This window comes from Ranitomeya variabilis, chromosome 4, assembly GCF_051348905.1.
Source record: "Ranitomeya variabilis isolate aRanVar5 chromosome 4, aRanVar5.hap1, whole genome shotgun sequence".
In the NCBI taxonomy this organism is placed as follows: Eukaryota; Metazoa; Chordata; class Amphibia; order Anura; family Dendrobatidae; genus Ranitomeya; species Ranitomeya variabilis.
This window is the reverse complement of record NC_135235.1, coordinates 380,076,877-380,103,672: the sequence shown is the minus strand read 5'-3', so window position 1 is coordinate 380,103,672 and position 26,796 is coordinate 380,076,877. Positions and strand designations below refer to the sequence as shown.

Genomic DNA, 26,796 nt, shown 5'->3' with positions numbered 1-26,796 from the left:
GTGCCGTGTACATTTATAGTGTCCATGGGCCAAGTCTGAGAGGTGCTAACGTCTTCCAGTTCTCGAGTCTTCGATAAGTGTGGAGAGAGCAGTTGTAAATGGCCATTACTGGATGTTTTCTTGGGCATTTATTGTATTGAACAATTTCGGTTCAATTGTTTTGTCCCATTTTTATTTATTGTGCTTTTTTTTTTTTTTATTTGCTTTAGCTTGTGGAGAATGTTGTGTGCCTCCTTAGGAATCTTTCTTATCACATCCATCGTGAGATACCACAGGCTGATAAGTATCAAGAAAACCCTCCAACTGTGAACACTGAACCACAGAATCCTAGTTGCTTTGGTGTACGTCGCGGTAAAGGTAATAATTGCATTCTGATTTCTCATATAAAATTAGCTGCAGGCAGGTGCCAACTGTATGACTCCGAAGAGCAGATGTGATCACTGCTGGTTAACCACTTAAAAGCTACTGTCAGATTGTCAATCTCTGGCACTGGCATCTGATTCAATCCTGCAAGGATGATTGCGGCTGTGTGTTATTTAAAAGGAAAAAATCAACAGTGCCAATGGAATAGGTTACCATTACACCCGAGAGTCTACTAAAGGACCCATTCGTTGTTGTCTTTTTACTGTGGCTGGGCTTCATAAGAGAACATTAATTTTATCATATACTGCAATAAAATTTATTTATTTATTGCAGGTTCAATTTACCTGGAGAAAAAATAAATTAAATAATATAAAGAGATCCCTATCCTTAAAAAGCCATTTCACAAAGGTTGTCTCCTACTTTAATATTGATGGTCATCAATACCAGATCGGCACCAACTGGCACCACCACCGATCAGCTGTTCCCAGTGGCATTTAAATGTGCTTGGTTGTGGAGCAGTACTGCATGGCTCAGTTAACTGCATAGTGGCTGAAGGTAGTGGGGTTGGTACTTAAGATAGTTACATAGTTACATAGTTATTAAGGTTGAAGGAAGACTGTAAGTCCATCTAGTTCAACCCATAGCCTAACCTAACATGCCCTAACATGTTGATCCAGGGGAAGGCAAAAAAAACCCATGTGGCAAAGAGTAACTCCACCATGGGGAAAAAAATTCCTTCCCGACTCCACATACGGCAATCAGACTAGTTCCCTGGATCAACGCCTTATCAAGGAATCTAGTGTATATACCCTGTAACATTATACTTTTCCAGAAAGGTATCCAGTCCCCTCTTAAATTTAATTAATGAATCACTCATTACAACATCATACGGCAGAGAGTTCAATAGTCTCACTGCTCTTACAGTAAAGAATCCGCGTCTGTTATTATGCTTAAACCTTCTTTCCTCCAGACGTAGAGGATGCCCCCTTGTCCCTGTCTCAGGTCTATGATTAAAAAGATCATCAGAAAGGTCTTTGTACTGTCCCCTCATATATTTATACATTAAAATAAGATCACCCCTTAGTCTTCGTTTTTCCAAACTAAATAGCCCCAAGTGTAATAACCTATCTTGGTATTGCAGACCCCTCAGTCCTCTAATAACCTTGGTCGCTCTTCTCTGCACCCGCTCCAGTTCAGCTATGTCTTTCTTATACACCGGAGACCAGAACTGTGCACAGTATTCTAAGTGTGGTCGCACTAGTGACTTGTATAGAGGTAAAATTATGTTCTCCTCATGAGCATCTATGCCTCTTTTAATACATCCCATTATTTTATTTGCCTTTGTAGCAGATGACAATCATAATTTTATTTATATAGCGCCAACATATTCCACAATGCTTTACATTATAGGGGGACTTGTACAGACAATAGACATTACAGCATAACACTAAACACCGATCAAAACCGATACCAAGAGGAATAAAAACCCTGCTCGCAAGGTTACAATCTATGAGGAAAAAGGGGAGACACAAGACGTGGATGGTAACAATTGCTTTCGTTGTTCGGACCAGCAATATTGTAAGGATCGGGTGTTCATGTAAAGCTGCATGAACCGGTTATCAGCCTAAATATGTAACAGTGCAGACACCGAGGGCTATTAACTGTATAAAATGTATGAGAACATGATGCGAGGAACCTGATTATGGTTTGTTTTTTGAATGGGCCACACAGGGATAGTTAGGTTAATGCGTTGAGGCGGTAGGCCAGTCTGAACAAATGCCTTTTTAGGGCACGCTTAACTGTGGGGATTGGGGATTAATCGTATTAACCTGGGTAGTGCATTCCAAAGAATTGGCGCAGCACGTGAAGTCTTGGAGACGGGAGTGGGAGGTTCTGATTATTGAGGATGCTAACCTGAGGTCATTAGTGGAGCGGAGGGCACGGGTAGGGTGGTAGACTGAGACCAGAGAGGAGATGTAGGGTGGTGCTGAGCCATGGAGTGCTTTGTGGATGAGGGTAATAGTTTTGTACTGGATTCTGGAGTGGATAACAAGTGTAATGACTGACACAGGGTAGAGGCATCAGTATAAAGATTGGTGAGGAATATGATCCTGGCAGCAGCATTAAGGACAGATTGGAGCGGGGAGAGTTTGGTAAGACGGAGGCAGATTAGTAGAGAGTTACAATAGTCCAGACGGGAATGAATAAGAGAAACAGTAAGAGTTTTTGCAGATCTGCCACTATTTGATTGAATTGGAGACACAAGAAGCTGCAATCATCTGATTGCTTGTGCTTACACAGAGCAGGGCTAAAGCCCTACTGTCAGTATCAGAAATGCTCACTTGCTATGAGTGCCAACCGCTGGGCGGCACTCATAGCAATCCGACAATGACAACCACAGGTGTCTGCTGCAGACCTCGGGTTGTCGCACAACCCATCGTCAACTTGCGGTCATGTGACATGGGTGCCGATGGGCGGAATTAGTGACCTGCTTCCAGTGCAATGGTGTGAAATCCCACTGTCAGATTGACAGTGCTGGAAAAGTTGCGTGCTCATCGCTGGAGCCCACAGCAAACCGGGGGGGAGGCCACCTTTGACGTAACTATTCGTCTAAGGTGGTAAAGCGATTAAAAGTTCAATCAAACTATGAAATAATTACAGTAAGTGTTGTAAAGAATTAAAATGCCAGAATTAACGTTTTTCAGGTATTCACCTACCCCAAAAAATCTAATATACAGCAATCAATCGCATGTACCCCTACATGGTAGCACTAAAAACTACAGCTTGTCTCAGAAAAACAAAAAAACAAAAGCAAGTCTTCATACAGCTCAATCAGTGGAGAATTAGTTGTCAATAAATGGCGACACTATTTTTATTTATTTAAAGTGAAATGGTGTCTTTCAGAGCTAAAACTAGTTCCACTAAAATACAAGCCATCACAAAAAAAGTATGGCTGTCGAAGAAGGGGGCAAAAAAAAGCATAGAAAGTGTGGGGGAAAAAGTTTAATCCCTTTACTGCCATGCGACTTAATAGGAAGTCACGTGTCAGGTACCTGTGTAAGGAGATGACTAAGAAGCTGAGCCCACTCCAAACCTAGAGCAGCACTATCTCTGATCACTGCTGTTTAACTATTTAAATGCTTCTATCGCAGTCAGCGGCATTTAAACAATGAGCACCACTTCCCATCACAATCATAGGAGGCCAATGGGATGTTCTGACTAGAGATGAGTGAATATCTTCGGCTCCCTCCTTATTCAGCAACCTATAGCGCTTACCGAAGAACCTGCAGAGGGAACCTGAATACCTGGATCACTCCCAATAATCAGCTGTTCGGGTCCGCAGCTGCATGTGTCGCGGCTGTGTGACAGTCACAACACACAGGTTCTCCATGCATATGTTGTGACAGTCACACAGCTGCGACACATGCAGCTGCGGCATCGGACACCTGATAATCAGGAGCGCTCCAGGTTCCAGCTGCAGCTATTTGGTAAGCGCTATAGGTTGCCGAATAAGGAGGGAGCCAAAGATATTTGCTCATGTCTAGATATGACGACTTGGGAACTGCTAGAGGCCAGCACGGCTTCCATATTTGGCCTTCTGTGACTGTACTTCATAAGAAAATGTTATCTAATATATAAAGCTGAATGTGTGTGTGTGTGTGTGTATGTCGGATTGGCATCTGCACCGTCGCAGCTACAGCCACAAAATTTTGCAGTCACACGTCTGGACCCCGAGAGCGTCATAGGCTATGTTGTGAGGCAAAATTTTAACCCCGCGCGTTCCAATTCACCAAACAATTTTGCCCCTATCTACATAATGGGGAAAAAGTGAAAGGAAAAGTGTTGGAGGCAAATTGACAGCCAGGAGGAGATGGCATACAGGTATATACTATATACAGGGGAGATGACATACACGTATATAATATATACAGGAGGAGATGACTTGCAGCTATATATTATATACAGGAGGAGATGACATACAGGTATATACTATATACAGGGGAGAGGACTTGCAGGTATATCTAATATATAAAGCTGAATGTGTGTATGTCCGGGATTGGCATCTGCACCGTCGCAGCTACAGCCATAAAATTTTGCACAGTCACACGTCTGGACCCTTAGAGCGTCATAGGCTATGTTGTGAGGCGAAATTTTAACCCCGCGCTTTCCAATTCACCAAACAATTTTGCCCTCATCTACATAATGGGGGAAAAAGTGGAAGGAAGTGTTGGAGGCAAATTGACAGCTGCCAGATATGAATAAGGGGGACGTAAAGAATGAGAGCGATGGCGCCAAAGAGTATATACCGTACAGTTGCTAAGGTGGGACCCCGACATGGGATACTCGCCACACACGGGGATATGAACACACACAAAATGTGCCACACACTACCACCTGCTTGAACACATATATCACCCTCCGCACACATTTCACCACACATACACCAACTTCGCCACATAAAAGTCAAAACACAGAAGTCGCCACTCAAAACTCGCCACGCGCAAAATTCGCCACATGCAAAACTCACCACGCGCAAAACTAGGCTCACGCAAAACTCGCCACACGTGCAAAACTCACCTCATGGAAAACTCGCCACATGCAAAACTTGCACATGTGGAAAAATTGCCACATGCACAAAAGTTGCAACACATGCAAAAGTTGCCTCACACAAAACTTGCACATACTCAAAACGCACCACACATAAAACTCGCCACGCGCAAAACTTGCTGCACTCAACTTGCTACACTACCCTGCCACATGCAGCTCGACACACAAAAAGTTGCTACACGCATGTCGCCACACAAAACTCAACACACTCAACTTGACACATGAAACTCGCCCTAAAACACACACAAGTCTGGTATTATCCTTCAAAAATAACAATCTGATTAACCCCTTTCTGCCATTGGACGTACTATTCCGTCCATGTGGGGTGGGCCCTAATTCCCAAGGACGGAATAGTACGTCCAGCAGGATCGGCCGCGCTCACGGGGGGAGCGCGGCCGATCGCGGCCGGGTGTCAGCTGCCTATCGCAGCTGACATCCGGCACTATGTGCCAGGAGCGGTCACGGACCGCCCCCGGCACATTAACCCCCGGCACACCGCGATCAAACATGATCGCGGTGTGCCGGCGGTACAGGGAAGCATCGCGCAGGGAGGGGGCTCCCTGCCGGCTTCCCTGAGACCCCCGGAGCAACGTGATGTGATCGCGTTGCTGCGAGGGTCTCTTACCTCCTATCCCTGCAGGCCCCGGATCCAAAATGGCCGCGGTGCTGCATCCGGGTCCTGCAGGGATTACTTCCGGGTGCCGTGCAGGCGCTGGTAAGCCTGCACGGCTGTAAGTGAGATCGGTGATCTGACAGAGTGCTGTGCACACTGTCAGATCACCGATCTGTGATGTCCCCCCCTGGGACAAAGTAAAAAATTTAAAAAAAAAAATTCCCACGTGTAAAAAAAAAAAAAATAATTCCTAAATAAAGAAAAAAAATATATATATATTATTCCCATAAATACATTTCTATATCTAAATAAAAAAATCAAACAATAAAAGTACACATTTAGTATCGCCGCGTCCGTAACGACCCCACCTATAAAACTATATCACTAGTTAACCCCTTCAGTGAACACCGTAAAAAAAAAAAAAAAGGCAAAAAACAACGCTTTATTCTCATACCGCCAAACAAAAAGTAGAATAACACGCGATCAAAAAGACGGATATAAATAACCATGGTACCACTGAAAACATCATCTTGTCCCACAAAAAACGAGCTGCCATATAGCATCATCAGCGAAAAAATAAAAAAGTTATAGTCCTCAGAATAAAGCGATGCCAAAATAATTATTTTTTCTATAAAATAGTTTTTATCGTATAAAAGCGCCAAAACATAAAAAAAAAATGATAGAAATGAGGTATCGCTGTAATCGTACTGACACGAAGAATAAAACTGCTTTATCAATTTTACCAAACGCGGAACGGTATAAACGCCTCCCCCAAAAGAAATTCATGAATAGATGGTTTTTGGTCATTCTGCTTCACAAAAATTGGAATAAAAGGCGATCAAAAAATCTCCCGTGCCCGAGCATGTTACCAATAAAAACATCAACTCGTCCCGCAAAAAACAAGACCTCACATGACTCTGTGGACTCAAATATGGAAAAATTATAGCTCTCAAAATGTGGTAACGCAAAAAATATTTTTTGCAATAAAAAGCTTCTTTCAGTGTGTGACGGCTGCCAATCATAAAAATCCGCTAAAAAACCCGCTATAAAAGTAAATCAAACCCCCCTTCATCACCCCCTTAGTTAGGGAAAAATAAAAAAAAATTAAAAAATGTATTTCCATTTTACCGTTAGGGCTAGGGTTAGGGTTGGGGCTAGGGTTAGGGTTGGGGCTAGGGTTAGGGTTGGGGCTAGGGTTAGGGTTAAGGCTACAGTTAGGGTTGGGGCTAAAGTTAGGGTTAGGGTTGGGGCTAAAGTTAGGGTTAGGGTTTGGATTACATTTACGGTTGGGAATAGGGTTGGGATTAGGGTTAGGGGTGTGTCTGGGTTAGAGTTGTGGTTAGGGTTACAGCTGGGATTAGGGTTAGGGGTGTGTTTGGATTAGGGTTTCAGTTATAATTGGGGGGTTTCCACTGTTTAGGCACATCAGGGGCTCTCCAAACGCGACATGGCGTCCGATCTCAATTTCAGCCAATTCTGCGTTGAAAAAGTAAAACAGTGCTCCTTCCCTTCCGAGCTCTCCCGTGCGCCCAAACAGTGGTTTACCCCCACATATTGGGGTATCAGCATACTCGGAACACATTGGAGAACAACTTTTGGGGTCCAATTTCTCCTGTTACCCTTGGGAAAATACAAAACTGGGGGCTAAAAAATAATTTTTTGGGGAAATTTTTTATTTTTTTATTTTCACAGCTATGCGTTATAAACTGTAGTGAAACACTTGAGGGTTCAAAACTCTCACAATACATCTAGATGAGTTGCTTAGGGGGTCTACTTTCCAAAATGGTGTCACTTGTGGGTTTTTTCTGTTTAGGTACATTAGGGGCTCTGCAAATGCAATGTGACGCCTGCAGACCATTCCATCTAAGTCTGCATTCAAAATGGTGCTCCATCCCTTCCGAGCCCTCCCATGCGCCCAAACAGTGGTTCCCCCCCACATATGGGGTATCAACACAAATTGGACAACAACTTTTGTGGTCCAATTTCTCCTGTTACCCTCGGGAAAATACAAAACTGGGGGCTAAAAAATAATTTTTGTGGGAAAAAATTTTTGTTTTATTTTTACGGCTCTGCATTATAAACTTCTGTGAAGCACTTGGTGGGTCAAAGTGCTCACTACACCTCTAGATAAGTTCCTTAGGGGGTCTACTTTCCAAAATGGTGTCACTTGTGGGGGGTTTCAATGTTTAGGCATATCAGGGGCTCTCCAAACGCAACATGGCGTCCCATCTCAATTCCAGTCAATTTTGCATTGAAAAGTCAAATGGCGCTCCTTCGCTTCCGAGCTCTGTCATGCGCCCAAACAGTGGTTTACCCCCACATATGGGGTATCGGCGTACTCAGGACAAATTGTACAACATCTTTTGGGGTCCATTTTCTCCTGTTACCCTTGGTAAAATAAAACAAATTGGAGCTGAAGTAAATTTTGTGTGAAAAAAAGTTAAATGTTCATTTTTATTTAAACATTCCAAAAATTCCTGTGCAGCACCTGAAGGGTTAATAAACTTCTTGAATGTGGTTTTGAGCACCTTGAGGGGTGCAGTTTTTAGAATGGTGTCACACTTGGGTATTTTCTATCATATAGACCCCTCAAAATGACTTCAAATGAGATGTGGTCCCTAAAAAAAAATGGTGTTGTAAAAATGAGAAATTGCTGGTCAACTTTTAACCCTTATAACTCCCTAACAAAAAAAAATGTTGGTTTCAAAATTGTGCTGATGTAAAGTAGACATGTGGGAAATGTTACTTATTAAGTATTTTGTGTGACATATCACTGTGATTTAATTGCATAAAAATTCAAAGTTGGAAAATTCCGAAATTTTCAAAATTTTTGCAAAATTTCCGTTTTTTTCACAAATAAACGCAGGTAATATCAAAGAAATTTTACCACTATCATGAAGTACAATATGTCACGAGAAAACCGTGTCAGAATCACCGGGATCTGTTGAAGCGTTCCAGAGTTATAACCTCATAAAGGGACAGTGGTCAGAATTGTAAAAATTGGCCCGGTCCATAACGTGCAAACCACCCTTGGGGGTGAAGGGGTTAATAAGCAGACAAACTACAAGAGCAACAAATGTACCATATAGGAAATACGGCAGCTGTCAGTCACATGACCTGTCTATTATGTGTGAGCTAATATGTACTGCCAGGGGGGAGGGCTTCCTGTTGGCTGGCGATTTATCAGGCTGCCAATTTAGCTTACAAATACTGAGGTAAAAATACTGACCAAATAACGTGTGAACATGGTCTAATACAGGAGGAGATGACATACAGGTACATACTATATACAGGGGAGATGACACACAGATATATACTATATACAGGAGCAGATGACATACAGGTATATACTATATATAGAAGGAGATGACATACAGGTATATACTATATACAGGAGGAGATGACACACGTATATACTATGTACAGGAGGAGATGACACAGGTATATTCTATATAAAAGAGCAGATGACACACAGGTATATAGAGGAGGAGATGACATACAGCAGGTATATACTATATACAGGGGAGATGACATACAGGTATATACTATATACAGGGGAGATGACATACAGGTATATACTATATACAGGAGATGACATACAGGTGTATACTATATATAAGGGAGATGACAAACATGTATATACTGAGGAAAATGAGAGGTGTGGGGTGAAAATGAGAGGAATGAGGGAAAATAGTGGAGTGATCGGAAAATGACAGATGTGAGGTCGAAATGACAAGTGTTAGGGGGAATGAGAGGAGTGAGAGGGAAAATGAGAGGTGTAAGGGAGAAAATGAGAGATGTGAGGGGGAAAATGAGAGGCGTGATGGGAAAATAAGAGAAGTGAGGTGCTTGTAACTAACCACCGATATTTACTATGCCCAGGCATGTATATGTGTGTGTATATATAGATATATCCTACTATATAATTGTCTAAGGGTCACTTCCGTCTGTCTGTCTCGGATATTCATTGGTCGCGGCATCTGTCTGTCGTGGAATCCAAGTTGCTAATTGGTCGTGGCAAAACGCCCACAACCAATCAGCGACGGCCACAGTCCGGCGGCAATATGGCCGCTCTTTCCTCCCCGCAGTCAGTGCCCGCTCCATACTCCCCTCCAGTCATCCAGTCAGCCTTCACACAGGGTTAATGCCAGCGTTACCGGAGCGCGGTGTAACGCACTCCGGTTACGCAGCTATTAACCCCTTCCCGACATGTGACGGTATAGTACGTCACATGTCGGGACCCCCGCTTTGATGTGCGCTCCGGCGGTGAGCGCACATCAAAGCCGGGACATGTCAGCTGTTTTGAACAGCTGACATGTGCCCGCAATAGGCGCAAGCAGAATCGCGATCTGTGCGCGCCTATTAACTAGTTAAATGCCGCTGTCAAACGCAGACACCGGCATTTAACTACCGCATCCGGCCGTGCGGCCGGATATGAGCGCATCGCCGACCCCCGTCACATGATCGGGGGTCGGCGATGCTCCTCCATTGTAACCATAGAGGTCCTTGAGACCTCTATGGTTACTGATTGCCGGTGGCTGTGAGCGCCCCCCTGTGGTCGGCGCTCACAGCACACCTGCAAATCTGCTGTGTAGCAGCGATCTTATGATCACTGCTGCATAGCAGAGCCGATCGGGCTGTGCCTGCTTCTAGCCTCCCATGGAGGCTATAGAAGCATGGCAAAAGTAAAAAAAAAAAAAAAGTTTTTAAAAATGTGAAAAAAATAAAAAAAATATAAAAGTTTAAATCACCCCCCTTTCGCCCCAATCAAAATAAATCAATTAAAAAAAACCCCAACCTACACATATTTGGTATCGCCGCGTTCAGAATCGCCCGATCTATCAATAAAAAAAAAGCATTAACCTGATCGCTAAATGGCGTAATGAGAAAAAAATTCGAAACGCCAGATTTACGTTTTTTTGGTCGCCATGACATTGCATTAAAATGCAATAACGGGCGATCAAAAGAACGTATCTGCACCAAAATGCTATCATTAAAAACGCCAGCTCGGCACGCAAAAAATAAGCCCTCACCTGACCCCAGATCATGAAAAATGGAGACGCTACGAGTATCGGAAAATGGCGCAATTTTGTTTTGTTTTGTTTTTTTGCAAATTTTGGAATTTTTTTTCACCACTTAGGTGAAAAATAACCTAGTCATGTTAGGTGTCTATGAACTCGTAGTGACCTGGAGAATCATAATGGCAGGTCAGTTTTAGCATTTAGTGAACCTAGCAAAATAGGCAAGCAAAAAACAAGTGTGGGATTGCACTTTTTTTGCAATTTCACTGCACTTGGAATTTTTTTCCCGTTTTCTAGTACACGACATGCTAAAACCAATGGTGTCGTTCAAAAGTACAACTCGTCCCGCAAAAAATAAGCCCTCACATGGCCAAATTGACGGAAAAATAAAAAAGTTATGGCTCTGGGAAGGAGGGGAGCGAAAAACGGAAAAAGCTCCGGGGGTGAAGGGGTTAACCCTGTGTGACCAAGTTTTTACTATTGATGCTGTGTATGCTGCATCAATAGTAAAACGATCTAATGTTACAAATAATAATAAAAAAACAAACCTTATTCTCACCCTCCGACGTCGTGTCTTGTCCGCCGGCAGGTTCCGGTGCTAAGGAAGAAGGACCTGCCATGACATCACGGTCATGTGACTGCGACGCGACGTCATCACAGGTCCTGCGCTCAGTCATACCAACCCTGGGACCGGAAGCTGCCGCGTGCACCGTACACAGGAGCCAGGACTAGGTGAGTATATGTTTATTTTTTACTTTGTCACTGGCCAATATGCTACATTACTGGGCAATATACTACGTGGCTGACCAATATACTACATACTACGTGGCTGTGCAATATACTACGTGGCTGTGCAATATACTACGTGGCTGTGCAATATACTACGTGGCTGTGCAATATACTACGTGGGCTGGGCAATATACTACGTGGGCTGGGCAATATACTACGTGGGCTGGGCAATATACTACGTGGGCTGGGCAATATACTACGTGGGCTGGGCAATATACTACGTGGGCTGGGCAATATACTACGTGGGCTGGGCAATATACTACGTGGGCTGGGCAATATACTACGTGAACATGCATATTCTAGAATACCTGATGCGTTAGAATCGGGCCACCATCTAGTAGATATATATATATATATATATATATATATAGATATAGATATATATATATATATATATATATATATATATATATAGATATATATAGATATAGAAAAAAAAAAAGGGAAAACAGCACAGCAGACTTCAAGAAAAAAAAAAAAAGTGATGTTTATTGCCCCAATGGCGTGGCGACGTTTTGGATACAATCCTTTCTCAAGCAATGAATGTACTACGAGTGCAGACGTTTATAGGTGCTCCATTCATCAATTTGATATATCAATTATTCACAAATTATTAAAAAGTATATAATATATTCAAAGTATATAATTAGTGCAGATACATGTGATTTCTTATAAAACCTCATTATAACAATAATACATATTAAATATTGTGCACAATATAAGTGAAAATACATAAATAATTAAATGGTTCCAGGTGTCGCATCCTAATGGGAACCGCACTCACATGTTCCAAATATTGCTGCATGCTCTGTCCTCAGCGTCCATATGGTTCCACTGGGCATGTCTGTGATGTCAGAAGTCTTCCCATAATTCCATATGCCTGCACATGCGCACTGGCACCTGTGATGCTCAAATCGCCATTTTGGAAATGGTCAAATATGCAATCTATTCCCATAACTTTAAAATCAACAGATTCAATCATACAATTTATAAATCCGGAATATATATATATATATATATATACAACATTGGTTACATAGTAAGGTTGGCAGTGTCACAAATGCATAACCAATAAAATATTTTTTCATTTTTAAGTTTTATATGTGGACAAATACATAGCATAAACCATACCACAACAGGCAGGGCGTGAGTCCCAGAGATGCCACTAGGTGGGGGAAAAAAAAATAAAAAATAAAATATATATATATACGCACACATATACGCACACATATACACACACACACACACACACACACACACACACACACACACACACACTCTTACTTAATTAATTTACAAACCCCACTACCCTGGTTCCTCACTGATCTGTGTACATTTGGTTCATGATGCAAGGAAAGTAGAAATAAAAAAAAAAACTAATTATAAATGTCAGGTGATTGGCATCAATGTCCGCACATCTATGCCCTGTGAAAACAGGCAGTGGTTTGTCATTTATTACAATTGTTGCCCGAGCAGCCGCTCATGTTGGAAGAAGCCAACCCCCCCCGGGAAGACAAGCGGCTGCACAAAAGATATGTTTGTAAATGTAAAAAGAACCCACAACGCTCTTGTCACATGTTAATGCGAGCCTTGAATTTCTTAAATACTTCTCTGCTCCGTCACAAAGAGGGGGTCACTTCTTGCATGATCACTTTCCACCCTTCCCTTATGAAAAAACACATAGTCCTAATATGCCTTCTCTCCCCCAACACCCCACTGAATTCTATGACTGATCTGCTAATTTCCTGCTTTTGTTTCAGACGTGGCATATTTGTTGCTTTCTGGTTTTACCCACTGGACTAAAACTAGAATTTTGTATCTGTATCAAATATAGAGAACACAAGTCACATCATCTTTAAATTAAGATGTACATATATTTTCTTTGTATTCCCTGACTTTCACCTAACCCCTTAACCATTTCTGACACAGCTTTTTGGTACTGGTTGCTGTGATGTATATGAAGCAGTGGGCTCAAGCTGATCCCAGTTCATATATTGCAGCTGCCTGCTTTTATAGAACTAGTATCTACGTGTAACATGAGCGGCTGGAGGCCGCTCTGATCATTTAGATGCAGCTGTTAATAACTGACAGCGTCTGACTGGAGTGCCTTGGGCCCACCAGAGGAAAATCATTCTTGGGGCCCACCATGCAGTTTAAAAATCCCACACAGGATAGATCCTATATACCACACCACACACGAGAGCTGACAGATCCTCTATATACTACACCACACGGGAGAGCTGACAGATCCTCTATATACTACACCACACAGGAGAGCAGACCGATCCTCTATATACTACACCACACAGGAGAGCTGACAGATCCTCTATATACTACACCACACAGGAGAGCTGACAGATCCTCTATATACTACACCACACAGGAGAGCTGACAGATCCTCTATATACTACACCACACAGGAGAGCTGACAGATCCTCTATATACTACACCACACGGGAGAGCTGACAGATCCTCTATATACTACACCACACAGGAGAGCAGACCGATCCTCTATATACTACACCACACACGAGAGCTGACAGATCCTCTATATACTACACCACACAGGAGAGCTGACAGATCCTCTATATACTACACCACACACGAGAGCTGACAGATCCTCTATATACTACACCACACAGGAGAGCTGACAGATCCTCTATATACTACACCACACAGGAGAGCTGACAGATCCTCTATATACTACACCACACAGGAGAGCTGACAGATCCTCTATATACTACACCACACACGAGAGCTGACAGATCCTCTATATACTACACCACACGGGAGAGCTGATAGATCCTCTATATACTACACCACACAGGAGAGCAGACCGATCCTCTATATACTACACCACACAGGAGAGCTGACAGATCCTCTATATACTACACCACACAGGAGAGCTGACAGATCCTCTATATACTACACCACACGGGAGAGCTGACAGATCCTCTATATACTACACCACACAGGAGAGCAGACCGATCCTCTATATACTACACCACACAGGAGAGCTGACAGATCCTCTATATACTACACCACACACGAGAGCTGACAGATCCTCTATATACTACACCACACGGGAGAGCTGACAGATCCTCTATATACTACACCACACAGGAGAGCAGACCGATCCTCTATATACTACACCACACAGGAGAGCTGACAGATCCTCTATATACTACACCACACACGAGAGCTGACAGATCCTCTATATACTACACCACACGGGAGAGCTGACAGATCCTCTATATACTACACCACACAGGAGAGCTGACAGATCCTCTATATACTACACCACACAGGAGAGCTGACAGATCCTCTATATACTACACCACACAGGAGAGCTGACAGATCCTCTATATACTACACCACACGGGAGAGCGGACAGATCCTCTATATACTACACCACATAGGAGAGCTGACAGATCCTCTATATACTACACCACACAGGAGAGCTGACAGATCCTCTATATACTACACCACACAGGAGAGCTGATAGATCCTCTATATACTACACCACACGGGAGAGCTGACAGATCCTCTATATACTACACCACACAGGAGAGCTGACAGATCCACCATATACTACACCACACAGGAGAGCTGACAGATCCTCTATATACTACACCACACGGGAGAGCTGACAGATCCTCTATATACTACACCACACAGGAGAGCTGACAGATCCTCTGTCAGTGTTTCTCAACTCCAGTCCTCAAGACCCCACAACAGGTCATGTTTTATGAATTTCCTTAGTATTGCACAGGTGATAATTTCATCACCTGCTCAAGCATTAATTCCATCGCCTATGCAATACTAAGGAAATCCTGAAAACATGACCTGTTGGTGGGTCTTGAGGACTGGAGTTGAGAAACACTGCTCTATGTACTACACTACACAGGAGAGCTGACAGATCCTTTATATACATACAAGCTGTATGAAAGCTTTCTGTTGGGGGTGAGACATTGTTTTTATTAGTACGATTTTGGGATGGATGTGATGTTTTCATCACTTGTCATAGCTTTTTTGTGGAATTGTGGCGAACAGAAAAAAGGACATTTGGACTTCTTGAGATGTTTCTGTTTACAGTGTTTACTGATCGGGTTAATTGTTTTTATATTTTGATAGATCGGACTTTTCTGAACTCAGCAATACCAAATATGTGATGTTTTTTATTTTTTACATATTTATTTTCAGTGGAATAAAAAGGGGTGATTTGAACTTTTAGGAATTTTTTTAAATTTTTTTTACCTTTCACTGGTACAGTTAGCCCCCTTAGAAGACATGGAGATGCGATCATCCGATCGCTTGTGCCATTATATACAGTGATGCCACAGCATCACTGCATATAGCAGAAATCATGGTCTCCTTTAAAGCCTGGCCACAGGAAGAAGACCCCTGGCTGTCATGACAACCCGTTGGCGACCGTCGATCACATCATGGGCGCCAATGTGTGAGAGAATGATGCGCACGCATGTTGGCATGTTATATGCTGCTGTCAGAGATTGACAGTGGCATTTAACACACGCCATACATGTAAGGCGGATGTCGTAAAGGTGTTAATTACGTGAGGACCCCCTCCCCCACTGTCACCTCTATTTACCTGTGGGCCCCCTCCCCCACTGTCACCTCTATTTACCTGTGGGCCCCCTCCCCCACTGTGTCACCTCTATTTACCTGTGGACCCCCTCCCCCACTGTCGCCTCTATTTACCTGTGGACCCCCTCCCCCACTGTCACCTCTATTTACCTGTGGGCCCCCTCCCCCACTGTGTCACCTCTATTTACCTGTGGACCCCCTCCCCCACTGTGTCACCTCTATTTACCTGTGGGCCCCCTCCCCCACTGTGTCACCTCTATTTACCTGTGGACCCCCTCCCCCACTGTCGCCTCTATTTACCTGTGGACTCCCTCCCCCACTGTCACCTCTATTTACCTGTGGGCCCCCTCCCCCACTGTGTCACCTCTATTTACCTGTGGACCCCCTCCCCCACTGTCACCTCTATTTACCTGTGGGCCCCCTCCCCCACTGTCACCTCTATTTACCTGTGGACCCCCTCCCCCACTGTCGCCTCTATTTACCTGTGGACCCCCTCCCCCACTGTCACTTCTATTTACCTGTGGGCCCCCTCCCCCACTGTGACACCTCTATTTACCTGTGGACCCCCTCCCCCACTGTGTCACCTCTATTTACCTGTGGACCCCCTCCCCCACTGTGTCACCTCTATTTACCTGTGGGCCCCCTCCCCCACTGTGTCACCTCTATTTTCCTGTGGGCCCCCTCACTCACTGTCACTCAATATTTTGTGGGCCCCCTCCCCCACTGTTTCACCTCTATTTTCCTGTGGGCCCCATCCCCCACTGTGTCACCTCTATTTTCCTGTGGGCTCCCTCCCCCACTGTGTCACCTCTATTTTCCTATGGGCCTGCTCAGAGAGGGAAAGGGGAGCCACAGTAAAATAGAGGTGGTTGACACAATGGGGGAGGGGGCCCACAAGAAAATTAGAATATCACTGTGGGCCCCCTCCCCTGTGTCACCTTTAGGATGCATGGGGCCCCCTCCCCTAACTGCCTCTGGCTGGATATCTTCTCAGGGTGCAGGCATCATATAGTTATTTACTTAGTCACACTGACTGCAGCCATCCCTCAGCTCCTCTGCACAATATATGGCCATGGATTCTCCGGTGTCCCAGTCCGACCCTGATCACTGACCAAAATATTTAAAGGGAACCTGTCACCCCCAAAATGGCTGGTGAGGTAAGCTCACCGGCATCAGGGGCTTATCTACAGCATTCTGTAATGCTGTAGATAAGCCGCCGGTTACCTAAAAGAGGAGAAAAGGACGTTAGATTATACTCACCCAGGGGCGGTCCCGCTGCGGTCCGGTCGGATGGGTGTATTCGGTCCGCTCCGGCGCCTCCCATCTTCGTTCCATGACGTCCTCTTCGGGTCTTTATGCCGCGGCTCCGGCGCAGGCGTACTTTGTCTGCCCTGTTGAGGGCAGAGCAAAGTACTGCAGTGCGCAGCCGCCGGAAGGGTCAGAGAGGCCTGGCGCCTGCGCACTGCAGTACTTTGCTCTGCCCTCAAAAGGGCAAAGTGAGCCAGAGCCGCGGCGTAAAGACCCGAAGAGGACGTCATGGAACGAAGATGTGAGGCACCGGAGCGGACCGAATACACCCATCCGATCGGACCGCAGCGGGACCGCCCCTGGGTGAGTATAATCTAACGTCCTTTTCTCCTCTTTTAGGTAACCGGCGGCTTATCTACAGCATTACAGAATGCTGTAGATAAGCCCCTGATGCCGGTGAGCTTACCTCACCAGCCATTTTGGGGGTGACAGGTTCCCTTTAGATGGAGAATTGCTGGAGCTCTCGCACTCTGGCTCCCATTAGGCCACTTGTGCTATCGCGTGGGACTATGGCTTACCGTGCCTGTCAGCTTGGTCCTCCCATGAAGCGCCTTTTAGCACTGCACTAGATGCTCTGCTAATTTCATCTTGTGCCTTTCTAGTTTGTTTCCCTCCAGTTGCCACCCTCCCCTCTCTATAGGCTTTTATAGAATCAGAAATAATTTAATCCCTCAATCAAGACAAATGTGGAGACAGAATATATCAGTTTTTCAACGTAAATGATCAATGTAGGAGTCAAAAAGTGACTTACCGGGTGGAAAGAGGCATCTTTCCTTAATGAGATCATACTTTGTATTGTTGCTTTATAATGGAAAAAATAAGTATTCTTTTCTCACCATGGAAACAGAAACCCTCTCTGTTGCCCTGATCCACTCCCGCCTGGACTACTGTAACGCTCTCTTAATTGGCCTCCCCCTTACTCGACTTTAACCTCTCCAGTCTATCCTAAATGCAGCAGCCAGGGTCATCCATCTGACTAATCGTTACTCGGACTTGTGCGCTCTTCGCCATTCATTATAGGATCCAATTCAAAGTACTTCGTCTCACCCACAAAGCTCTCCACGGTGCGGCACCCCATACAACTCCTCCTTCATTTGTCTGTTGTCCTAGCCGATCGCTGCGCTCTGCAAATGACTAACCTCTGTACTAATCCGTGTACCTCTCACTCCCGTCTCCAAGACTTCTCCCGTGCTGCGCCAATCCTCTGGAATGCTCTATCCCATGAAATTAGGACCATCTACAATTTGCATAGTTTTAGGCGCGCCCTCAAAACACATTTGTTCAGAGCAGCCTATCATGTTCCCTAATCAGTCATTTTATGTGTAAGTGTGTGTGTGTAGCCCAATTCACTATCACCATCTATCCCTCACTCCCTGAAGATGGCTGGACCATCATTGTATATACATCATTGTAAATACACACCTGTACTTTGTATATCCCCCACCTCATTGTAGATTGTAAGCTCTCACGAGCAGGGCCGTCTTATTGTGCTTTAATTATTGTATTGATAACGTTGTTACTTATGACTGTTGCTTTTCAAACTGTTAAACTGTAAAGCGCTGCGGAATATGTGGGCGCTATATAAATAAAGATTATTATTATTAGTAGTAGTAGTATAGTTACTATCGATCAGTAGACATGTACAAACACAGAATGTTCTTTTATTAGAGAGATGAACATAAATGGAGATTTCAAGAAATACGTTAATTTTTACAACCTGCTATCTAAAACTTGTATTACACACACTAAATATTTTCTATTTCCTGGTGTGTGTTTTTTTTTTTTTCCATCAGTCAAGAAAACTCCTGAAGATCAAGCGGACACGGTGGAGTTTCCAAAGAGAACAACGCCAGCAGTAGGTGAGCTGACTAGGAAATTTTAATGTTTTTTTTTTTTTAAATTGCCCTTTCATTGTTACCACCTTTTCTCCAAAGAGCCAGAACTTGTTTTATTTTTCCATCCACATAGCTACGCAAGTACTTTTTTTTTTTCTTTTTCTTTTGTAGAACACATTGTTGTTTGAAAATGAGGGGGGTGGTGGATGTGGGTGGGAAGTATGAAACACAAAAACACAATTCTGCAATTGTTTTATGGGTCTTATTTTTACAATGTTAGTATCTGTTTGTAGCCATGATACAAACTTTGAGCTATGAGGATTTAGTTTCCTTGTCAGTATTCTATATATTTTGTGTATCACTAGTTACCATAGCTTCTATTCGTAAGAGTAGGTAGTCAATACTGTATACCCAGTGTGTGTATCTATCTCCATATCTATATATAGAATTGTCTAAGGGGTACTTCCGTCTGTCTGTTTGCAACTTCCGTCACGGAAATCCCGCGTCGCTGATTGGTCTCGCCAGCTGCCTGTCCTGGCTGCCGCGACCAATCAGCCGGCCGAGAATTAGTCCCTCCCTACTTCTGTCCAGTCAGTTCCCAGCGCCCGCTCCATACTCCCCTCCAGTCAGCGCTCACACAGGGTTAAAGACATTGTTAACGGACCGCGTTATGCCGCGGGTACCGCACTCCGTTAACGCTGCTATTAACCCTGTGTGACCAACTTTTTACTATTGATGCTGCCTATGCAGCATCAATAGTAAAAAGATCTAATGTTAAAAATAATAAAAAAGCAAAAAACCTGCTATGCTCACCTTCCGTCGTCCGCCGAGGCGCGCGCGGCTGCCGCCAGCTTCCGTTCCCAGAGATGCATTGAGAAATTACCCAGAAGACTTAGCGGTCTCGTGAGACCGTTAAGTCATCTGGGTAATTTCGCAATGCATCCTGGGAACGGAAGCTGGCGGCAGCCGCGCGCGCATCGACACAGCTTTGCTGGACGCCGGCGGGTGAGTATAGAACTATTTTTTATTTTAATTAATTTTTTTTTAACAAGGATATGGTGCCCACACTGCTATATGCTACGTGGGCTGTGTTATATACTGCGTGGCTGCTATATACTACATGGGCAATGTTATATACTGCGTGGGCTGTGTTATATACTGCGTGGGCTGTGTTATATACTGCGTGGGCTGTGTTATATACTGCGTGGCCTGTATTAACGTATCTGGTTTTCTAGAATATGTCATGGCCTGTGCTATATACTATGTGGCTGCTATATACATACATATTCTAGAATACCCGATGCGTTAGAGTCGACCCACCATCTAGTAGATGGATATAGAGAGAACCCCTTAACGACCGCCGATACGCCTTTTAACAGCAGTAGTTGAGGGTACTTAAACCACAGCGCCGTTAATTAACGGCACTGTGGAAAAAGTGTATAGCGCCCCCTAGAGTCTGATTTTCTCCAGGGTCTCGGCTGCCGGGGGTAGCCGAGACCCCAGAGAACATGATTCGGGTCAGTTTTACCGACCCCGGGGTTGTGATCGCCGTTACTAACCGTATAAAGGCAACCGAAAAAAAAATGCCTGATTTGCCATTTAATTTCTGTCCTCTGATGTGATTCCCTAGAATGAGGCAAATGGAAGCACTGTGAGTGCAGTCTGACCTATGACCCAGGAGTGTCCATATTTTTACATACATAAAATCTCTCTCCGCCCCTGTCTTGTTCACCTCTGAAAAGGACATAGCTGAACAGAGGCCAGACTTATAAGTAAAATTTTGTGTAAAATTAAATTTTCATTTTTATCCTCATTGCTTCAGTTTCTGTGAAGCACCTGAAGGGTTAATAGACTTCTTGAATGTGGTTTTGAGGGGTGCAGTTTTTAGAATGTCTCTTTTCAGTATTTTCTGTCATAGGCCCCTGAAAGTCACTTTAAATGTGACGTGGTCCCTATTTTAAAAAAAAAAATAAAAAAATTTACACTTTGTTGGAAAAATTTAAATTTCTGATAAGCTTTTAACCCCTCTAGCTTCCTGACAAAGTTTTAAAAAATTGTACTGATGTACAGTAGACATGTGGGAAATGTTATTTATGAACGAAGTTTGAAAATTGCAAAATTTTATCCAAATTTCCAATATTATGCAAATAAATCCAAGTCATATCGACCAAATTTTACTACTATGATTACGTACAATGTGTCACAAGAAAACAGTCTCCGAATCAGTGGGATCCGTTGAAGCGTTCCAGAATTATTACCACATAAAGTGACAGTGGTCAGAAATGGCCTGGTCATTAAGTCAAAATAGGCTTGGTCACTTAGGCTATGTGCACACTTTGCGGGGTCCTCTGCGGGTTCTCCCGCAGCGGATTTGATAAATCTGCAGGGCAAAACCGCTGCGGTTATCCCTGCAGATTTATCGCAGTTTGTTTTGCGGTTTCCGCTGCGGGATTACTCCTATACTATTGATGCTGCATATGCAGCAATATGCAGCATCAATAGTAATGTTAAAAATAATAAAAAATGGTTTATACTCACCCTCTGACGTCCCGATCTCTTCGGCGCTGCCCGCGGCGGTCCGGTTCCAAAGATGCTGTGCGAGAAGGACTTTCGTGATATCACGGTCATGTGACCGCGACGTCACCGCAGGTTCTGCTCACACAGCAACCCTGCGACCGGACGGCCGCGTGCAGCGCTGAGAGGTGAGTATAGCATTATTTTTTATTTTTATTCTTTTTTTTTTTTTTTTAAACTAATATGGTTCCCAGGGCCTGGAGGAGAGTCTCCTCTCCTCCACCCCGGGTACCATCTGCACATGATCCACTTACTTCCCGCATCGTGGGCATAGCCCCATGCGGGAAGTTAGCGGATCAATGCATTCCTATGTGTGCAGAATCGCAGCGATTCTGCACAAAGAAGTGACATGCTGCGGAATGTAAACCGCTGCGTTTCTGCGCGTTTTTTCCCGCAGCATGTGCACAGCGGATTGCGGTTTCCATAGGGTTTACATGTAAATGTAAACGCTATGGAAACTGCTGCAGACCCGCAGCATCAAAATCGCCGCGGATCCGCGGTATAACCCGCAAAGTGTGAACATGGCCTAAGGGGTTAAAGAGTACCGTATTGTCTGGTTTATAAGACGACTGGGCGTATAAGACGACCCCCAACTTTTCCATATAAAATATGGGATATACTTGCCGTATAAGACTGGGGTCTTCTTTTACACCCAGTCATCTTATACGGCGTGTGCGGTGCGGATGGTTCCCAGGGTCTGGATGAGAGGAGACTCTCCTTCAGGCCCTGGGATCCATATTCATGTAAAGAAAAGGATAAAAATAAAAAATATGGGATATACTTACCCTCCGACGGCCCGCGGCTCTCAGCGGTGCAAGCGGCGGCCTCCGTTCCTAAGCATTCATTGAGCAAAGGACCTTCGATGACGTCAGTCACGCAACGTCATCGAAGGTCCTTCGCTCAATGCATCCTTAGGAACAGAGGCCGCCGCTGAGAGCCATGGGTCGTCGGAGGGTAAGTATATCCCATATTTTTTATTTTTATTCTTTTTTTTACATGAATATGGATCCCAGGGCCTGAAGGAGAGTTTCCTCTCCTCCAAACCCTGGGTACCATACAGGACCACTCCCTGCACACGCCGTACCCGGCGTATAAGACGACCCCCGTCTTTTGAGATGATTTTCAGGGGTTAAAAAGTCATCTTATACGCTGGAAAATGTGGTGACTAAAAGTGTGCAGAGATTATAATTTTTGGCATTATTTAATTCTGGGACTTGAGTGAATGCATTGAAAATACAAACTAAAGAAGGGTTATTAATAGAAATCCTCCCAATGGCAAGCCTAGACTAATCTTTCCAATAGAGAACAAATGTGTTCAATTTTCATCCTTTAATAATATGTATAATCCTGGATTACTTGTAGATCAGTTCATACATTGGGTATGATAATGTTGTGTTTTCATGATATATTTATGTACCGTATATACTTGTGTATAAGCTGAGTTTTTCAGCACATTTTTTATGCTGAAAAAGCGCCCTTTGGCTTATACTCAAGTAAGGGTCCTACAGCGCTGTGCAATTTAATTGGGACACAGCATTTTTTAAGTAAAATCGTAAGTTGGTTACCAGTCAGTGATTCAAACCAGTTTTAATGTATAATAAATCTTGGTCAACTAGCCAGTGGAAAAAGGTAACTTTCAGAATTAGTATACAACAATGCATTATAACATTTTATTATTAAATATTCAAAAATGTGTTTTTTTGCTTTGTCCCAATTAATTTGCACAGCACTGTACTTACTGTATTTTTCAGACTATAAGACGGAGCGAGTCACAGGAGGCAGGAGCCGGCTGGTACAGCGAACACCGGTGCCCGCTACTAAAGAGAAATTAATATTCACTGCTCTCCATGCCCATGGGAGTGGAGAGCGGTGAATATTAATTTCTTTTTAATAGCAGAAATGCTATTAGCCGTAGCAGCCAGCTTCCTGCAGCTGGTGGGCTCTGAAGTTTGCTGCTACTTAAGGGAATGAATATGGAGAGCAGTGAGTATTTTGGCAGCTGTCCTCTGCTTGTAAGCAGTGCATGATGTCACTGCCATGTGCTACTTACAGCATAAATCAGCTATTGGTATCATAACAGGATGCTGCGAGGGAGCACAGGAAGGTAAGTAGGATGGTTTTGTTTTGTTAATGTTTTTCGGATCGAGGGGGCATGCATAACAGGATGGGGATGAGGGGGCCATGCATACCAGGATGAGGATAAGGAGGCCATGCATACCATGATGGGGATGAGGAGGCCATCATACCAGGAGGGGGCAGTAACACCGCCATCTGCCTCTGCCAGCTACCATGGAGACTTCTCTCCTTAGCCCACATCAATGACAGAGACCTGATGTATGACGTAAATTTACTTAATTAAATCTGATGTGTTGTCATTTTCTGAGACCCGTTACTTTATTTTTCTTTCAGTGGGTTTGTTTTTATTCTGGCCAATTTTTATTTGTACCACTTGAAGGTCAATTTAACACTTTAAACTCTTGTATGTGTTTTTGGGTAGAGCTAGGTGACTTAAAAACCTCAATTCAAGTATTCACTGGACAGGATACAGAACTTTTATTTTGAAATGATTATGGACGCTGTGACATCACATTTTTTGTGGATGGAAGTGATTTTATTTCTAGATTTTACTTTTTTTTTTTTTTCTCACCTGCATTCATTTTCCCCTTGGGATCTTACCAACCGTTGTTTAGTCGCTTGTACAACCCACTGTAATCTGGTTGACTTATTTGCCAATAAACTGTCTCCGGTGGTGCTCCATAGTGTTACTACCATGGAAGCCACAAGGGCAGCCATGACTGCACAGGAAACACCATGGTTTTGCCCATACTCAATATACTTCTCATGTTGGGAAGGGATTAAACGCTTGATCGCTCAGAGAACAGAGCAATGGTGAGGCAAGTGCCGTATTATTGCTGTGGTGGTTCACCCCTGCCCTGAGTCAACACCCAGACTTTCATTTTTCCCACAGGTTATGAACTCCTTTTCCAGCCTGAGATTGTGCGTCTTTACGTTTCTCTTGTGAAGTTGTCTCGGACACCTGCAGTCCTGGAAGCAGCAGCCGGTGCCATTCAAAACCTGTGTGCTGGATGTTGGATTGTGAGTGTCCATTACTTATCTATGCACATGCTTGTTTTGTCCCCATTTGCCTAGTTTGTTGAAATTTTCCTGAAAAGTAAATTGCTGATTGAGCTTTGAAAAACCTAAGTTACAGAAAATGTTTTGCCAAATTCAGAACCTTTACTCTTTCTCTATCAAGGATGTATCTCATACACCCCTTACAGAGTGGCAACCCGGCAGCCAAGGACAGACAGGTGCATCTCACAAAATTAACCTATCATCAAAAAGTTAATTTTTCAGTTCTTCAATACAAAAAGTGAAACTCATGTATTACAAACAGAGTGATCTATTTCAAGTGTTTATTTATGTTAGTGTTGATGATTATGGCTTACAGCCATTGTGGAAACTTCACACTAGAACTTAGAAATCAAGGTCCCAGAGTCTGGAGGAAGAGTGGAGAGGCCACAATCCAAGCTGCTTGAGGTCTAGTGTGAAGTTTCCACAATGAGTGATTGTTTGGGGAGCCATGTCATCTGCTGGTGTAGGTCCACTGTGTTTTATCAAGACTAAAGTCAGCGCAGCAGTCTACCAGAACATTTTAGAGCACTTCATGCTTCCCTCTGCCGACAAGCTTTTTGGAGATGGAAATTTCATTCTCCAGCAGGACTTGGCACCTGTCCACACTGCCAAAATTACCAATACCTGGTTTAAAAATAACAGCATCACTGTGCTTGATTGGCAGCAAACTCACCTGACCTTAACCCCACAGAGAATCTATGGGGTAATGTCAACAGGAAGATGAGAGACAGCAGACCCAACAATGCAGACGAGCAGAAGGCTGCTATCAAAGCAACCTGGGCTTCCATAACCTCTCAGCAGTGTCACAGGCTGATGGCCTCCATGCCACGCCGCATTGATGCAGTAATTGATGCAAAAGGAGCCCCGACCAAGTATTGAGTGCATTTACTGAACATACATTTCAGTAAGCCAACATTTCAGATTTTAAAATAATTTTTTCAAGCTGGTGTTATAAAGTATTCTAATTTACTGAGAAAATGACTTTTGGGTTTTCATTGGCTGTAAGCAATAATCATAAACATTAACAAATAAATACTTGAAATAGGTCACTGTTTGTAATTAGTGATGAGTGAGTGTGCTTGTTACTCGAGTTTTCCGAGCATGCTCGAGTCTCAGCCGAGTATTGCTGATGCTCGGATGCGATGCTTGTATCCCTGCCTGCATGTTTCGAGGCTGTAATACAGCCAATAAACATGGCTACAGTTTAACCCTGTATGGCAGGCAATCCCTGCATCTTTTTTAAGCCATGCAACATGCAGGGCTTGGATCTGAGCATTGCATCCGAGCCCTGGCAATACTTGATTGAGACTCGAGCATGCTCGGAAAACTCTAATGAGTTTCACTTTTTGTATTGAAGAACAGAAATAAATTAACTTTTTGATGATATTCTAATTTTGTGAGATGCACCTGTATGAGTTATAGAGAATTTTCTATCTCAAAAGTTTGGGTCCCCATTGTTTTTAATGGGATTCTGGTGCTGAAACCGAACTTCGCAATAGAGTTTAGGTTGGGTATCAGAACCCGAACTTTCATGAATCCGCTCATCCCTAATGGCTATATTTCGGCCTGAATGGCAGCTGCAGAGGTGAACTCCTGTTGAAGCAAAGACTCAGCCTGAGAAATCACAAGTTAAATTGAGAGCTGCAAGCGTATGCGGAGATCACTCCCAACTCGCGCAAAGGGCTTGCTGTTAAATATGCTTATTTCACACATTTATTTAATCAGGACTTTTTACCAGGTGCCTTACTCTTAAAGAAAAATGTCATGTATTTTCATAAAAAATGTAGTGGTTTATTGGATTGTCCACAGAAAAACCACATTGCAGCAAAACATTAAAATAGGTGAAATAGTTATGAACAGATTGTCCATTTGTTCATATCAGCGCTTGTTCCTCATCGTTTCTGAGATGGAGTAGAAGTCATCTTTCTTTCATGGAGTAGAATCA

At 43.6% G+C, this 26,796-nt stretch overlaps 1 protein-coding gene across 6 annotated transcripts in view; it reads left to right on the top strand.

The window, feature by feature from the left end:
- LOC143764815 (catenin delta-1-like) overlaps positions 1-26,796 on the top strand; it is a 152,932-nt gene that overhangs the window by 83,351 nt on the left and 42,785 nt on the right. For all 6 annotated transcript variants that reach the window (XM_077250801.1, XM_077250800.1, XM_077250797.1 and 3 more), the window contains 3 exons: positions 210-357; positions 19,101-19,166; positions 24,685-24,812. In XM_077250801.1, coding sequence (XP_077106916.1) covers positions 210-357; positions 19,101-19,166; positions 24,685-24,812 — 342 coding nt within the window. The remainder of the gene's footprint in view (positions 1-209; positions 358-19,100; positions 19,167-24,684; positions 24,813-26,796) is intronic.